Here is a 17,608-nt window from a genome sequence, read left to right on the forward strand (position 1 = left end):
TTCACACGATGGAAGGCAGGCATTTCAAAACCAATATTTTTGTCTTAAGGGAATATAAATTTAGATGTGTCCCTCCCCAAGAAAATGCTACGCAAGAGCGTTAACCTCCGGAGTTCTTGCTCCTCGTGCACTGATCCCTTCTGGCACAGTGTCGTGTGGAGTTGTGAATGGAGGAGGGCGCTGCTGGCCCAGTTGCTGGAGCTGTCGCTTAATTGTGGGTGTGCGGTTGTGTCTGGTCCTGATTCTTTGTGACCCCGTGGACTGGAGCCCGCCAGGCCCTTCTGGCCATGGGATTTCCCAGGCAAGAATACTGGAATGGGTTGCCATTTCCTCCTCCAGGAGATCTTCCTGACCCAAGGATCAAACCCAGGTCTCCTGCATCAGCATGTGGGTTCTTGATCGTCTGAGTCACCAGGAAAGCCCAGGGTATCTGAAGTTAAACCCCAGTAGAGCTCCTGAGACCCCAGCAGCCTGACTGTGATGCGTGTCTCTTTCCTTGTTCCAGTCTTCAAGCAGTGACAGCGGCGGCAGCAGCAGCAGCAGCAGCATCAACAGCCCCGACAGGGCCAGTGGGCCGGAGAGCAGCTTGCACCACCTCGCCGCCGGGTCCGGCCCCCACACCCCACAGCCCACGCCCGAGCCGTCTGCGCTGTGCCAAGGCCCCTACTTCCACATCAACCAGACCCTGAAGGAGGCCCACTTCCACAGCCTGCAGCACCGGGGACGGCCTCCCTCGTGACGCGCCGGCAGACTCTTGCCTTCTGTGAAGGGACAGTGCTGTGCAGATTTGATATTTCAAGTTAACGATGTTTTAAAAAAAATTGCACAAAAAATGCCTGTTGGCTTTCAGTCTATATTTGAGATAATAGGTTAACAGGCTGTTGTTTACTTGTGGTTTGCTGCACTATTGCGATTTCCAAGGGGCTTTGAAGCAGTTTTTATAGGATTCTTCTAAGGGTGGGTCTCAAGGGAGCCACAGGAGGACACACCATCTGTGTGTTGAACCCATAGTCTGTCCAGTTTAGACTGCTTCCAGGTCCGTCAGTTAGAAATTCTACTTTATGTAAAAAGGCCTTTTAAAACTGCAGGATCTTCAATTTTTTAAATAAACTAGTAAAGAGGATCTACTTTCCATGGAAAAAAAAAGATTTTTTTTCCAGAACATAGAGAGCTGGACCAGTCTTGCACTGAAGCGACTGCCATGCTACCTCTTCGCACGTGGACGTCCTGTTGAAAGTGCGGTCCTCTGGGACAGGACGGTCAGACCCCGGATAGACTGTGAGTCAGCTCCCTCCCCATAGCTGTCTTTTCTCTGCTATATATTTGTATTTCCAGAGAGAAGGGGCTTTCTGATTCATGGACCCCAGATACCTTGTTAACTGTTGTTCCTCCAGAGCTTGCATCTCAGACTTAGGAAACACTGCTCAGCTTGGACAGTTACAGAACACGTAAGTGACTTCCGGTCTCAGGCACCACCTTGTCCCCCAACAGCTGGTGTGAGCTCCCTGGTTAATTCCGCCTTGCGTTGTGAGAAGGCACCAGTGAAGGCTGATGCAGTCTAAGCTATAGGAACTGAGGTCTGGAGTCACGAGTGCTGTGAACTCTGGGGCACGGACTTCATTGGCTCTATGCTTAAAGTCATCCCCGCCCCAATAGGAACGAGGGGGCCACATCCCACCGTGGCCACCACAGAGACTGGTGTGGCTCAGAAACAAAGGGGCAGAGTCACTTCTAGGAGAAATAACGCAGGAGTATTTATTTAGACAGACGGAGCGTCCTTGTCACTTGGTCATGCTGGAAAGCCACCCAAGTTTGAACAGCGAGGGTGCGGCCGAGTCTTCCTCGTCAGCGACCAGCTGCCTGAACAGGGAACCGGCCTGCCTGGGGTCGTCTGCTCGGGAGAGCGCCGGGGGCGCCACCTGCCGCTGTATGGAGAGGAAAGTGCCTTAATGTGACCTGGACCTCCAGCCGCCCGCCCCCGACTCCGCTCAGAGGTCCACGCGGCGTGCACACGGCGGGTCTGAGCAGCACGGCCAGCTCCTGGAGGGCACTGCTTACTCCAGATGGGAAAGGACATGCGGCAGACTGAGGGGCTGTGGCAGGACAGCCAACACCGGGAGCGAGGACTGGAGGAAGGGGAGCGTGTGCCTCCTCCCCGTGGTGTGTTCCCCTTGGGGACAAAGCTGAACAGTCAGCTACTGGAAGGAAAGTGGACAGCTGTGGGGAAAGCTCAGAGCACAGGTCTGGGCTCAGGAGCGGGAGGCTTGTGCATAAACCTTTGTTTCCCCCCTTTACTCCCATCTCCAAGTTTTAAAACCCGGTGTTGATTGAGGATTTTGGACCTGACTGGGTTTGATGGCAGGGAATATGGAAAGGAGACATTGCGAGTACTTTTATCTAACCAGAGAGCAAACGAAGACTACATGCTGGAAGGAGGGGAGCTGTGTGAGCTCTCAGACACACTTGTACACAACACACTTCAGAGACCCCTGGAGGACTCCCGCAGCTATCCTAGCAGATGGCAGCCTGCTGAGACAAAACGTCTATCAACAAGAACAGGTGAAACTTGAGGAAGCAGACTCCCTACCCGCCTAAGAGAAATGAGAGACGAAACCATCGCTGAAACAGAGCCTTTTTTTTTTTTTCCCCAAATAAGTACAGTTGTAGTGCTGGGTTAGCAGTTAACTCTTCTACCCTCTTAATCTCAATCACAAACTGTAATCCCGGTCCGTCCTGCACATTTTCTACAGCCGTGGCAGCCTGAGTCACTTCTACTGTGAGGCTACTTGATAGTGTCAGTGGGCATCTTTTAAAACCTCTTAGCTCAAGCTAGTAACATCGTGTACTTCCTTATTGCGCCGCCATTAAAAGCAGCATTAGTGCACCTTGCCACTCGTTCTCCATCGGTTATTTGAGGCGGGGCTGAGTGGGTGGCTTGGTGGGAGGCGGGGCGGGCTCCCTGGGGAGGAACTCTCGGTCGGACACTCACCTGGGCTTTGGTTTCCATGCTTCCGCCAGCTGACTTGGCCTTTCGTGTGCTTGTCATGCTCAGTGGAAGAAGCCCAAACCTGTCGGACAAGACGAAGGCGGCTCAGCGGAGGGGCCGGGGAGCTGGGGGCCAAGCAGGGGCCGCTCGGCGTCCTCACCTGATCTGGCTTGACGCCAGCGGCAGGATGTTGTGGGCTTCCTGGGAGTTGAACGTACTGCTCCTGGGGGTGAACTGGTTCTCCAGACCTGTCACCAGTCCAAAGAGAACCTGCGGGACGAGAGACGGGACAGGGTGACAGGCTGCGTGCTGCATTGTCCAATTGAGAGAAAATCTGCTCCTGTTAGCAATCGGTCACTGCTTTATTTCTAACCATCCTTGGGTGGGGGTATGTTCTCTTGAGTGTGTTAATACTGCAAATCATTGCCGGCAGGTCAGAGTCTCAGAGTCGAGTAGCTCTGATTCATTCCTCTTTCTAAAGCCCTGATAAAACTTTAATAGTCCTTACCCACAACTAAAGGGGTCATCCCATTGCCTGGGCTGTGAGGTTTGAGGTTCAATCTAAACCTCTCTCCACCCGTGACTGACTAATTCAGCTGGGTCTTGGCCGTCCCCACCCCTCAGTTACGTGGTGGGCAGGTCTGGGCTGTGACCTGAGCCCCTGGCCCTTCACGCAGAGCAAGTGTGTTCTCCCGCGACTTACAGAGGTCCGCTGCACCAGGCGGTTGAGGTTGCTGTGAAGGTGGGGTGTGAAAACGTCCAGGTCAAATGGGTCGATGAGCGTTTCCAGGTAGTCAGCCACTTTCTCAACTCTAACGAAAGGGTTAAGATGGTCATTCTCCAGCTTTTGTAGGACAGAAACCAAGCTCAGGCTGTTGTAATGCTGGAGAAGTCCTGGAACAGGTGGGTCTGTTCTCCGTAACTGCTGCCTTAGCTCCACTTGTCACTGATCACTGTGCTTAAAGAATCCTTAGGAGTTTGAACCTGGTGGGATGTCTTCTAAGTCAAGTACATAACTTCCCCATATTGTTTTCAGGAAGGGCACCGGAGGCTCAAATTACACTTAGCAGTTGGTAGGCGGACTCAGAAGAACGAGACCGAACTACTACCGACCCTGGAATCGATCCAGTGGGTGGCCATTCTTTATCTTGCTGGTAATGTGAGCCTGAGTTGTGCTGAGAATAAACACAGGGAATGGGCAGGAAGAGGCGGACTCCCGCGGCTTCCCAGAAGGGGGCCGTGCAAGTCAGGAAGAGACGCGCTGGGAGGGTGGGCACGGCTACCTGGGGTCCTGTCTGCAGCGGCCGCTCTTCATCTCTTCACCCCTGGCAGTCAGGACGACACTGAGGTAACGAAGATCATAGAGCAGCTGCAGTGCCCGATTCTGGGTCATTGGAAAGGCACCTTCTTTCTGCAAATGAATTTCCCATCCCCACCCATTAAGGTGAGAATAAACAGCTTCGTGTTTTGTCTGTGTTTCAGCTGGTTATTTCAGAAGCTTTTTATACTCAGAAGGCCAGTTTTATCTCATGACAGCAACAAAAGCAACTTACAGTAGATACTTGGTCTTGAACAAAACTAAAAAGCTAATGGCAGGGAGGAGAGCTGGTCCTTAGAAAAAGGTCTCAGGTGCTGCAGACGGTCGCTTTAAAGGAAAAAAGCTCCCGGCATGAAGGGGGAGGCCTTTTTGAGTACGCTCAGGAGAGAAGACTCATCTGAACTCTTCCCCAAGTCAGGAGCTGGTCCATCTTAGAAACAGGACTGATGAAATGGGAGTAAGCTGGAGGTAGGGGGCTTCCAGCAAGCGACGGGCGGGGGGCTGGGCGATGCACGCCCCTGACACAGGTGGGCTCTGCTGCTCCTCTCCCCCGGCCTCTGCACCTCCGCGCCCCATCTACGTGCCCACAGCACATCCTGAGTAGACGGGTTAATGATCTGCCCAGAGCCTGCCTGACCACCTGACATGGCTGGGCGTGCACAGCACATGTCTACTTTGAAGTTTTCGTCCCTGCCGCCTTATGGAAGCTGCTTGGCCCTGGGAGTGGGTGTGAGTCAACTCCCGGAGGCGGAAGCCACTGCCCGTTAGGCTGTCCAGGGTGAGTGGGCCTTAACACCTGGACTCCTGGATGAAAGCTGCCCAAACCCAAGAGCAACCTGGGGCTTTTACTTCTGTTCTTAACGGGAAGAAATTGGCAGGCCTACCTTCAGCTGCTTGGCTTCTGAGAGCCTCTCGTAGGCGGCAACTACTCGACCCAGGCAGCTTTTCAGCATCTCCTGCAGGGTCACCTTTGGCAAGGCATGGCCTCCAACCCGATTGATTTCCTGGCACAAGCTAAACAGGAAGGACTGGACATACCAGGACGGCTAGAGGGACAAAGGAATGCTGAGTTGCCAACTTGCACTGATTAAATGAGACGTGCGGAGAGTGGGCTCCAGGAGCCTAACGAGGCTTCTGCTTCGGGACTCTGACCGGGCCAGTCCGCCCCCTCAGAGCAGACCAGTGGACAGGCCCGAGTGGCATCTGCCCTCATTCCCCTGGTGCCCTGGGCTTGACCCGCCACGCTGCTTGCCGCTGCAGAGTCCACTGCAGGGCAAGCTGTCCTCTCGCACAGAGTCTGTGCTACAACAGGAGAGGAGCTGAATGGGCTTCTCACACCGTCCACGGGCTTGGCCGTCCGCCCACTTTGCCCCACAGGAGAAAGGCGCGCATACTGTCCGCTCTTCCTCAGGAGCCGCATTTGGATGATCCTTCCTAAAGCCGCTCCTTCCCACAAAGCAGGCTTTCCCCCTTTTGGTTCACAGGCCCCTCGTGGTGGCCCCTGCTCACCTGTACAGGGAGTCGGATCTTGGACGTGATGCTGCTGCCAGACTCCGCTTCCTCCTGGATTTCCAGTTCCTCCCAGCTGGTGGCTGTGGCCAGGATGGAGCCAGCATCGTCTACGAGTAATGACTGGGCGAATCCATGGGCCAGAACCTGGTGATGAAACCCAGATATCCACACAGACCACTCAGAGCCTCTGTAGAGTTTGAGTCAAACTACTTGAGTGATCGTGCGGCCAGCTTCCGCCGCACAGGTTGCCTGTGGATGGTGAGTGGCCGAGATCACTTCCTTCTGACCAACTGCTGATACCAGCGGTGGGGTCTGCCTGCCAACTACGCTACACAGGAGACCCCTCTGAAGACCCCAGTGGAGGCGACAGGGGTTATATTTATGTTGAAGATCAGAGAACAGAGACCCTTGTCCAGGAAGAAAGTCTTTCATTCTCATCAGATCAAAGGAAAGAAAAAAAAAAACCCAGTGTTTCAGTCTCTAAAATCTAGGCTAAAATAAATAGGCAGTTTTTACACTTGAGCTCTCTGGCAGAGATAAAGCAACTGTGAAACAAGAATGGTTATTCCCTTACTATTAAAAGGCCTTGCTGAGCTTGGCCAGCCTGGACTATGAGGGACAAGGTGGGGAAGGAAGCCTGGCAGGCACGGAAGGAGCGCGCTGACGTGTCACTCACCCTCACGACCGCCGAGCCCCAGACCCGGTAGCCTGTCACGCTCCGCTGCAGGAGGAGCTCTTTCACGTCCTGCCACCTGGCCTGTGTAGGGAGGACCTCCTGCGCCTTCCCCTTCCCCTGTTTCTTCAGAGCCCGGGAGTCCCGGGCGGGCTTCTCGGGGCTCCCCGATCTTCCCAGGATGCACTGCTTCAGGTGGGGACACAGCTCCCCCAAGGACTGGCATAGTCGGGCCATGAAGAGGGCAGACTGCAGCTTGGCCCCATCGAGCACGTCCTGCTGCCCTTGAATAGCCTGTTCGATGCTCTGCAGCTCTGCCTGGATGCAGTCCGCGATGTCCTGGATGCAGGCCGTGGAGTGCGTCCGCAGCGTCTCCTGCACGGTCTCCGCGTCTGCGAATCTGTCGAAGGCGCAGCTCTCAGCTGCCGCGGGGGAGGTGTCCTGGCGGGGCGACGGGTCACCAGAGGGGAGGTAGGCCAGGAGGTCCTCCAGTTTCACCTTCAGTTTAGAATCCAGGGCGGAGCAGAAGCTCTGCACGCAAGGGCTAACAGCCTGTGCCTTCATGGAGAGCCCGCTGCCCTGAAACGGAGCCCGGCTGGCCACACTGACCCAGGCGGCATCAGGGGGCAGGTCGCCAGGGCTCTCGGACCACAGGAAGATAGCCATGTTGTGCTCGGAGTGGAGGTGCTTGCCTGAAGCCGCGCCACTGCCTTCAAGTTCCCGCAAGGCTGAAATGAGGAGCTCCTTGGAACCACTGGAGATGGAGTCGAAGCCTTCTTTGGTCAGAGTCTGAAAGAGAAGGGGAGGAGAGTTCGAATCCCACTTGCTTCCAGGAAATCTCAACCTACAGCACCGAGTGGCAGACGACCCCAGCGTTGTGTTCTCCCCGACGCTCAGAGAGACGGCCCGGCGGCGGCAGAGGGGTGCGTCGTCACTGATGGGGGCGGACGCGTCCCCAGCCGCCCGACGGGGCCTGGCCTCTTATGCAGCAGCAGACTCTGTTCATTTTTACAGCTCATTATTCAGAAGAGTCACCCGGGGCATAAGTTGGCAGGGAAAGAACATACTTATAGGAAGTGGTGGGAATCTACCCAGATAGTCAAAAGGTGGCACCGGGCAGGACTGGCCAGCGGGCAGCTGACCCGTGGACTTCCCATCTCACCTGCAGCCGGTCAAGGAACAGCTGTTGCATCAGGTCCTCCCAGAACAAGAGCGGCTTGTCCAGGAGCCGCCGGCAGACCACATCCCAGCTGTGGTGGATCGACTCGTTGGCGAGTAACCCCCAGACAGCATCCCGGATCCCCGCCAGCCCCTTCGTGCTTGTCACGTACATCAGCAGACTGCTGATCCCGTTTCTGATGTCTTCATTACACCTGCAACAGAAGCATTTCTCTGGGGCTTCATAGTCTCCTCACCTTTGTTAAGAAAAAGAGCTGGACTCTACTTGAAAACCTCTTAACTGAGTCCTACTATATAAATATAAACATGCTCTATGTCTCAGCATGTTTATAAAAATATATATATGTATATATAAATAGCATTTCTGGCTGGATGGGAGGTGGCGCCTACAGCCCCTTCACCAGGCCAACCCTTACTCCCTGAACAGGCCTGTCTCCAAGGAAGTCTAGAGCCCCAGAGCATGACTTCAAAGAATTTGACATTAACATATACACAGTACTGTACAGGAAAACAGGTAAACAAGAGGAACCTAGTATTGCACAGGCACCTATACGCACTACATGTAACCTGTAATGGAAAAGACTCTGAAAATTATTTTCAGAATTCGGAAATCAGAATTGGCATAACTGAATTGTTACTGCACCCTTGAAACTAACACCACACTGTAGATTAGACGTCAGTTAAAAAAACACAACTGCTCTAAATAAAAGCATAGGAGTGGCAGGACTCAGGGGGTTTAAAATCCTCTACACAGTATGTTGAAACACACATTCCTTCTTGGTTCTCCCAGAGGTGGCTAGCGGCTGTGAGGGCAGTGGGAGGTGGCTGAATGGGGGGCCGGCCCGACCCCAAGGCCCGCCCGGAAGGTCCGGCCCCTCCCGCTTCCCCATGGCCATGCGAGGCGGCGGTGCTGGCGGTTCCCGCTGCCCCGGGAGCTGCTCACACGTGGATCCACTTCTGCAGCGTGTCCTTCAGGTACTCCTGGCTGATGGGATGCGCCAGCGTTCGGAGAGCTGGCTGGAACTCGACAACGGGCGCGGGCAGGTGCTTGAACCAGCTGCACAGCTTCATCTCGTCCTGCAGAACACCAACACCTTTTCCTGGGGAGACGAGGACCAAGGCGGGGGCGTCACCGGGAAGTCAACACAGGACCTGGGAGGGGTTTCCAAAAGTCACCCAGTCTTTCTCTAGGGGCAGCCAGACTGGACCCCGGGAACAGGGGGAGAAAGAAAAGTAGACTATGTCCAGGGGCGCCCTCATCTGGGAGGGAGTGTGGCACAGAAGGGGAAGGAGAGAGAGGAGGGAAAAAGGGCTGTGTCATCCTCGCATATTAAAAGCAGTCGCTGAGCTCAAAGACAGAGCAGGATAGATGAGACCAACTGACACAGGTCTGTCTGCCACCACATTCTGCCCCCTTCCCTTCTTCCTTTTCCTCGTCTCTGATTCTGGACTCTCCTGAGGCTCGGTCCTCCGCCACCAGCTCCTCCTACTGATGGCGTCATCCACCTCCAAGGCCTCAAACGACAGCCGTGCGGATGCTCGGCGGGTGTGTCTCGCCGGACCCGCTCACTGCTCTGCTCTGGACCCACAGTCGCCCGTCCTCTCTAGTCCCGTTCCAAGGTCTCAGCTGTTTCCAAGGCAAGGTTTTCAAAAGTAAAGTCATCATTGGCCCTTTTAAGCCAACTCCTTTTTGAACCCTCCTACGCTGTCGGTGGGAACGTGGCCACCACGGAGAACAGTGTGGAGGTTCCTTAAAAAACTAAAAATAAAGCTACCATGAGATTCAGTAATCGCACTCCTGGGTACACATCTGGACAAAACCATGATCTGAAATGATATATGGACCCCAATGTTCACTGCATCGCTGTTTACAGCAGTCAAGACACGGAAGCAACCTAAACACCCACTGACGCAGGAACGGATAAAGGTGTGCTCTGTGTATACAATGGAACACTACTTGGGCATAAAGATGAAGTCATGCCATTTTCAGCAACACGGACGGACCTAGGGATGATCACACAAATTGAAGCAAGTCAGAAAGAGAAAGACAAACATTGGATGATATCACTCAGAGTGGAACTTTAAAAAAATGATCAAATGAACTTACAGAAAACAAACTTACAGTTACCAAGGGGGAAAAGAGGGGGGAAAGTTAGGAGTTTGGGATTAACAGATATAACCTACTATATATAAAATAGATAAACAAGGCCCTGCTAATAGCACACCGAACTGTGTTCACTGTCTTACAATAAGCTATACAGACCTTGGACAGGAGTGTTTGAGTCACTGTGCTATACACCAGAAATGGGCACAACGCTGTGTGTCAACTGTACTCCAACCAGAACAGTCTCCTTTTCCAGTAAACGCGGACACTTCCCTTCAACACCCTCCACAGCCAATCCCTCAACAACCATCTCCTAAACACACGTCCGCGTTGTCCAGTCAGCTCCGTCTCTACTGCCCCCACCACCTGTCACCTGGTTCGTGGTGACAGCCTCTCAAGTGAGCTCTCAGCATCCGCTCCACCCCACGGGGAACCACTGCCACATAAAAGCCACGTGCATCTAATTCCAACTAGGACAAATGCCAACAAATAAAAGTGCAGGCTGCAGGGGCACTGTGACCGAAGGCCTGAGTCCGGAAGGTCCTGGAAGGCTATCTGCTGTTCTGTCCACACGCGCTGAGTTCACTGGTCACGAGGGAGAAACTGGCCACGCACCTCCTCACGCTCCTCCCCTCCCACCACTGCCCCCGCTTCCTTTCACGCCCTCACGTTCAAACATCCTCCTGGCCTCAGGACCTTTGCACCTGCTCTTCCTTTTTGCCTGGAACTCTCTTCTTTGCCTCTTACTCAACCTTCAGGTTTCAGTTTAAATATCCTATCCTGGCTTCCCTGGCGGTCCAGTGGTTAAGAATCTGCCTTGCGATGCAGGGGACACGGGTTCAATCCCTGGCTGGGGAACTAAGATCCCACATGCTGCAGGGCAATTAAATATCCTGACTTTGGTCCCTCCATTCACTGCTACCAAGTCAAGCTGCACTCAGCCTGGAGAGCAATGACCAGGATTGATATTAAGCAGATACTGTGGATTCGTGAGTCCAACATCTGCCTCCACCCCTAGACTGTGGCCTCCATGAAAGTGGGTCCGCATCTGTCCAATCCACTGCGGTACGCCCAGGGCCCAGCACAGCAGCTGGCAGGTGCCCGATAAACGAATGAACCAGGCAATAGAAGAGGCTGGCTCAGAGCTCACCGCTAGGGTGCTGGCTGGTGATGCTGTCCAGCGTGGAGAAGAGCAGGCCACACGGCAGCGAGGGGTCTGGCAGCAGCCCCTCTGGTAAAGTGTAGAAGAGAGCGTGCGCTTGGCTCAGAGTGGTGGCCAGCAGCTCCACCAGCGAGCAAATCTGCGCCTTGATACCAGCACCTGTGAGAAGAAACCACCTTCTTTTAGCAGTGTCCTTCGGTAAAGTTAGAAACAGAGAACCCTCTGGACTCCCTCAGCTCATCCTGCTCCATCCCTACATCAGAGGCCCACATCTAGGAGAGAAGCTGCACCCACCGTGGTGAGGCTGGTTGAGAAGTTTCTGGATTGCTGCCTTTCTGGCCAACAGGAAGTCTGTCAGGGCTTGGCGCGGAGAACTCTCTTCCAAGAGCATGACAGAGCACAGGGCCTCGGCCACAGCCTGGTCGGACACGGCTTGCCGTTTGAGCAGCATCTTGCTCTCGTGCAGGATGGTTGACCTAAAGAGATGATGGCTAAAGGTCACAGGGAGCTTCTGACATCTTCGGAGAAGAGCCCCAGTACATGAGGAGAGAGAAGACACGCTCCATAAAATCAGAGCGGTGCAGCACGGCCATCACCAGAGAAGGTCCTGCTGGTGGACCACTTACCGGAAGTGGCTGGCGGCCGCCACCTGCCGGATGAGTATGGGGAACCGGGAGAGGACGGGGCTGTGCCGGGAACTGGAAGACTCCAGCTGCAGCAGCTTGTGGAGGCAGCAGCAAAGCAGGTAGAGCTGGGTGGCGTGGAGAAACCGCGAGGCCTCCATGGAGCTCCAGATCTTCTCCGGGATTTCCAGGAGAAGCTTGATCTGGGCAGCCATGCTGTAGAACTTCTCCTGGGATGGCTGCTGGGGCTGCAGGCAAAGGCACAGAGCTGAGTCAGGACAAACAGGAGCCAGGTCAGCGTGGGGCCGGCTAGGGGAGAGGCGTGGGGGATCCAGGGGTACGGAACTTTCAGGAACTTGGGTTCGGTGCCGCTCAGCAAGGCATCGAGGTTGGTATCGCAGAATTACTGGAGTTAAGTTTTTCCTACCAGGTCTAGCTTTGCCCTGTCCCACAGAGGGGCAAACCAAATCTGGTCAGCCCACAGGCAGGTATCAGGGACCCCTGGGGTGTCTCGGCCCAGAGCCCACGCGTCGCCCCTCCAGGGAGCTTTTGACCTTGCTGCGTTTGATGGTCGTGCTTCCTACACTTTCTCCTGCTGCTGTGACTGCCTTGTGGGCTTCGCTGCTGGCTGTTCCTCTTCAACCTCCCCCTGAATTGGGGTCCAGCCTCACGCCTCTACTCATCTTAGTCTGTCCTCTCCCTTCACCGTTCTCTTCCCTGAACCGTCACCTCCATGCAGATCACAGCACACCACGCAGACCTCACCACTGCCCATCGAGCCTCTTCTGCTGTGTCTAGACACTTCCCCTGGGACTTTCTTTCATTCTATAATCACTATATTTAACACGAGGTTCATCTTCCTACCAAAAATTATAGCCATGTGACCTCCCTCAACATGTCTGCATAGACCACCACATCCCAGGAAGTTCATGTCCTTCTGATGGTTCTGCTGACACGTCTGCACCCAGGTTCCTGCTGTCACTTCGCGGGTTCCACTGCAGGTCATCGTCATCTCACCCTTACGTGGATCCGAAAACCTTGCTCTTGCACTCTGTGCATTCTCTCTCCCCTCCAATCTATCCTTTTCCTTTCCTGTCAAATGACATTCTTCAAAGGTCATTTAGATCTCATGTTTGCCCAGTTCTAAGTCAGACACGAATGAGAGACTGAACTGAACTGAGTATCTCAGCCTGGTGGTCAAGGGTTGCCTGTCCTTCCACTGCTTTCTTCCAGGGACCTTTGAATCCACCGATTCTCATGGGGGCGAGGGTGGGGGGGTGAGGGGGGCGTTGAGGGAGGCAGCTACTCTGGAGTTTGTGTGCAGGCCTCTCATTGAAGTGGCTTCTCTTGCTGTGGAGCCCCAGCTCTAGGGTGTGCGGACTCAAGAGCACAGGCTCAACAGTTATGCTGCAGGGGGCTTAGCTGCTCTGAGGCCTGTGGGATCTTCCTGGATTAGGGATCGAACCTGCTGTGTCTCCTGCACTGGCAGGCAGATTCCTTATCACCTTAGTTCCTTAAAATGAACCTGTTCCTCTATTAAAAGATGAGAGCCCGGGGACTGGGGGCTACCCTCCAACGACCTGCTGCAAAGGGTCGCAGGCCTCTTTGCAGCCTGGAAGTTGTTCCTGGGAGTGGAGTGGGGGTGGGGGGCGGGAGGAAGGAACGAACGGGGAGGGAAGGTGGTCGACACAGGGGAGAACTCTGTTCCCGAAACGATGTCGGGAAACAGGGAACAGGGCTGAACACCCAGCGTTTCCATGAGAAAGGAAGCCCGGCGACCCCAGGACTGAGGTGAGGGAGGCGAGGCCTGGAGCCCGGGAGGCTCCCGAGGAGCCGCGGGGAAACGGCCAGGAACGCGGGGAGGGCGGCAGGAGTGCCGCACGCCGGCCGCGGGGGCGCCTCCTGAGGCGGGTGGGCCCCGGCCGGGGCGCCCGCTTCCCCGCCGGGCCGGGCCCGCCGGGCCGGGCCCGCCGGGCCGGGGCGCGGGCGCGGGGCTGACCTGCGGGTCCCGCGGCGGCCGGGGCGCGGCCGAGCCGGCCCGGCGGAGGCGGGCGCAGTACTGGTCGGTGGCCCTCACGGCGTCCACCAGCCCCGCGGCGCAGCGGCGCATCTGGCCGATGGTGTCGGCCGCCTCGATCAGGTCGCGGTACCGCTCGCCCACCATCTGCCGCAGCTCCTCCTTCTTGTGCTCGATCTCGGCGCGCACCTGGCGCTCCAGCCCGCGGATCTCCTCCGCGCCGTGGGTCTCGAAGAGCGCCGCGGGGTCGCGGAGGTCCAGCCTCTTAAGAGCCGGAGAGGCGGCCGCGGCCGCCATGATGGACGCGTCGGCGCCCCAGCAGGGCACTTCCGCCCGGCCGCGCCGCCCCGCGGCCATGTTGGTTGAGGGCGGAAGCGTTTCCGCCCCCGTGGGTGGGGGCGGGGCCGGGCTTGTTCGGGGCGGCCGAGGGGCGGAGCCAGTGATGGGCGGCACTGTTTTTAAACTGGTTTTTTTTCAGTGGTTGGGCGGCACTTTTTAAAAACGGAGCTTGTGTGCCTGTTGGGTCGCTGAGCCCGCAAGTGTGTTGGGGCGCAGCCTCACTCGGGTCTGAAGCCTCTCCTAGCGCTGGTGCAGCGCTTCCCCGTCGCGATTAGTTGTCCTCAAGCGCCGGCGGTCTGATTGTAACCCCTCCTCGGGATGCTCGGGTCCCCTCGCCAGGCCCCTCGCGGCGGCGCCGGATCGTGGTCTTTCCCCTGCGAGGGGTCGATGGCACTCTTGGCCCGTCCCCTTCCCCTGGGTCGGCCCTCTTCTCCTCCGGGCCCCCGGCCGCCGCCGTGTCCTGGTCGGGCTGGGAGCCGGGTGGGCGCACAGAGCTGACCGCTGGACCCCCATCCCTGGCTCTCAGCCTGCAGCTTTCTGGGGCGTCCTTGTTGTTCGTTGTTTCCTCTGGGCATCCACCGAATGCGATGTTAGGAAGAGGGACCTGGGAGTCCGTTTTCGTTCATTGGAAAGTAACTTCACAGATGCTCGGGACGCGGTCGGAGCGCAGGGGTGTGCGCGCGCTCTTTTGCTTCTGGTTTTCATTGCTCGGTTATTTCTTTTGGGTTTTTGGGTTTGGTTTCACACCAGTGTTGTACCTTCAAAGATGTTTCCCCTGATAGAACCTTACATTGGCACCAGTGCGGCGAGGAGGGTAGTGGGCAGTGAGGAAAAGCCTCAAATGCCTGAGTAGACGATGCCTGGGAGGAGGGGTGGGGTGGGGGTGGGGAGGACGCCTAACTGACTCATAATAAAATTTGGAGAGTATGACCTGTTTCTTCTAAGTGTTTCCAAGACCCTTCATTTGCCAAAAAAAAAAAAAAATTGGAGATTTCATATGCACATTAATGCAGAGAGAATGATACTGGTATGTCCGCCAGCTGGGTCTTACAGTTACTCAGTCATGGTCAGCCTCATGAATGCCCCAACCCCACATCCTCTCCCTCCCACCATCCCCATGATTTTGAGACAAATCCCAGGCATCAAAAAGTTTCAATCTGTCAATTGAACCATTCCTTTATAGTACTCTCCCTGGAGGAGGAAATGGCGACCCACTCCAGGATTCTTGCCTGGAGAATCACATGGACAGGGGCGCCTGGCAGGATACAGTCCATGGGGTTGCAGAGTTGGGACATGACTTAGCAACTGCACAGAGATAGTGTTCTAGTTTACCTCACGTAGCCCTGCCACCTCGGAGAAGGCAGTGGCAGCCCACTCCAGCGTTCTTGCCTGGAGAATCCCAGGGACGGGGGAGCCTGGTGGGCTGCCGTCTATGGGATCGCACAGAGTCAGACGCGATTGAAGCGACTCAGCAGCAGCAGCCCTGCAACCTAGGGAATTTGACAGGTGGGTAACCTGGGACCCAGAGAGGCTTTAAACCCAGAATGGATTTACTCGGTGTAACCGTCAAAAGTCCATCCACAACGTGATCCCATGTACACTTCAGCCCTGGAAAGGAGGTAGGGATAATTATTCTATGTCTGACAAAAACCCCAGAGAAGCTTATTTATTCCTGCCACATAATCAGAGACAGAACAAGCACTGAGACCTAGAATTTTGACTTCCTTTTCTACTTTCTCTTGCAACGTCCCACAAACTCAAAGCGCTTCCTAGTGGCAGGTCTGCTCTTTGTTGTCACTGCAACCCCATCCGGTAGGGACACTTGCTGCTGCTTGGCTTCCCATCGCCCGCAGGATCTCTTCTGTGTTTGTGAATCACCGCTGTATGGCAACATCTCTCTGTTCCACTCACAGCTGAGCTGGGATTGGCCGATCAGACACAACCCTCCTGGGACTTTAGATGGAGAGCTAGTGATGTCAAGGAGCAGGGAGATTTCATTTTGGCGGTGACAGAGGTGCCCCCTACAAACATCCACTCTCCAGGGGCAGCAGAGACACTGAATCCAGCTGTAACATCCAGCTGCCAGTGACAGCCAGGGGTGAGCTCCCCAGTGTCTTGTGTTTCGATTAGATTCTGAAGGTTCACTTTCCTTGGTTCCTGTCTCTTTGCTGAGCAGGGTTCCCCAGCTTCCCCAGGGGTTTTATGGGCAGTCCAATATCTTATTGATATATTTCAAAATCAAAACACTTTCAGTTGCTTGCCCTAGAGACTCCAACTGACCTATACCCTCTGAGTTTCTGGCTCCACGAATGAGAGTTTGGCTGGCATCTTTGGAACAGCAAGTGGGAGGAATGTCAGCAATCAGCTTGGGTGCGGGGGCCTCAGGGTTGGCATGGGGTGGGTGGCCCTGGTGCACACAGCTGTCATTTCAGGTAGAGAAAGGGCAGGCTGACATCGCAGCAGAGTGTGTTCCCAAGGCAGGGCTTTCTGCACGCCTTCTCTCTGCCTCCCCAGCCAAGTTCCCCCGGCTGCCCTGAAGATGCCACTGTTGCTCTTCTGCTTGCAGATCCGAGAGCCCAACAGAGGCTGTCACCAAGCCGGCTTCTTGCCTGGGCGCTGGGGGACTCCAGGGGCTGCGGGAACTGTGTGTTGGACTCTTCACTCTCCACGGCCCCTTTCCCAGCCCCTCTGCATGGATGTGGCAGTGAGGCTTTCTTCTTCCTCCGCCTCCTGCTTCGTGGTTCCAGTAAAACCAGGATGTGGGCACGGAGTTCAGTTCCAGCAACTGGGCAAGGCACTGGGCTGGGAGCCAGGGCTGAGATGTGAAACAGTTTCTTTTTTTTTTCTTCTGAGGAAGCACACAAGTAGAAGGTACCTCCTCATTTTATTGCCATCTTTAAAAAAAGAAAACTTACTGTTTTATACTAGATAGAGCCGATTAATAATATTGTGATAGTTCCAGGTTCATAGCTGAGTGACTCAGCCATACATAGACGCGTATCCATTCTCCCCCAAACTCCCCTCCCATCCAGGCTGCCCCATAACACTGAGCCGAGTTCCCTGTGCTACACAGTAGGTCATCTATTTTCAATATAGCAGTGTGTACATGTCCATCCCAAATTCCCTAACTGTCTCTTCCCCCAGCCTCCTCCCCTAACCATAAGTTCATTCTCTAAGTCTATGAGTCTGTTTCTATATTCTAAATAAATTTATTTGTATCATTTCATTTTAGATTGCACATATAAGGGACATCCTATGATATTTCACCTTCTCTGTATGACTTCCTTCACTCAGTATTTTGCCATCTTTTCATTTTATTTAGAGATGACTGCATGTGTATATGTGTATCTTGTGGCAACTCTTTTTTTTGTTGTTGCTAACTTAAAAATATATTTATTTATTTTTGGTTGCACTGGGTCTTTGGGTCTTTGTTGCTGTGCATGCATGTGGGCTTTCCCTAGTTGGGTCGAGTGGAGGCTGCTCTTGGCGGTGTGCAGTTTCTCATTGCAGTGGCTTCTCTTGTTGTGGAGCGTGGGCTGAAAAGTTGTGGTGCACCTGCTTTTTTGCTCCATGCCATGTGGAATCTTCCCGGACCTGGGATCAAACCCGTGACCCCTGCATTGGCAGGCATAGTGCGGCAACTCCTGAGGACAAAATTTCCTCCTTTCTCCTTAAATCTTTTGGGGTAGGATTTT

The 17,608-nt window shown here is 54.8% G+C and overlaps 2 protein-coding genes across 3 annotated transcripts in view; one reads left to right on the forward strand and one right to left on the reverse strand.

Annotated features, from left to right (window-relative positions):
• VCF1 (VCP nuclear cofactor family member 1) overlaps nt 1–2,847 on the forward strand; it is a 16,987-nt gene extending 14,140 nt beyond the window's left edge. For both annotated transcript variants that reach the window (XM_068976119.1, XM_068976120.1), the window contains one exon: nt 506–2,847. In XM_068976119.1, the coding sequence (XP_068832220.1) occupies nt 506–739 (234 nt within the window). In that variant the 3' untranslated portion in view covers nt 740–2,847. The remainder of the gene's footprint in view (nt 1–505) is intronic.
• Nucleotides 1,701–13,871, reverse strand: COG1 (component of oligomeric golgi complex 1). The gene is made up of 14 exons (XM_068976118.1): nt 13,557–13,871; nt 11,561–11,805; nt 11,229–11,410; nt 10,923–11,093; nt 8,612–8,768; nt 7,652–7,862; nt 6,493–7,278; nt 5,814–5,960; nt 5,189–5,350; nt 4,270–4,397; nt 3,690–3,798; nt 3,147–3,256; nt 2,990–3,068; nt 1,701–1,925 (listed from the first exon to the last, which is right to left on the reverse strand). The coding sequence occupies exons 1-14, from the start codon at nt 13,869–13,871 to the stop codon at nt 1,782–1,784; spliced, it is 2,946 nt and encodes a 981-aa protein (XP_068832219.1). The 3' UTR covers nt 1,701–1,781.
• Between the last annotated feature and the right edge of the window lie 3,737 nt (nt 13,872–17,608).

Source organism: Capricornis sumatraensis, chromosome 8, assembly GCF_032405125.1.
Source record: "Capricornis sumatraensis isolate serow.1 chromosome 8, serow.2, whole genome shotgun sequence".
NCBI lineage: Eukaryota > Metazoa > Chordata > Mammalia > Artiodactyla > Bovidae > Capricornis > Capricornis sumatraensis.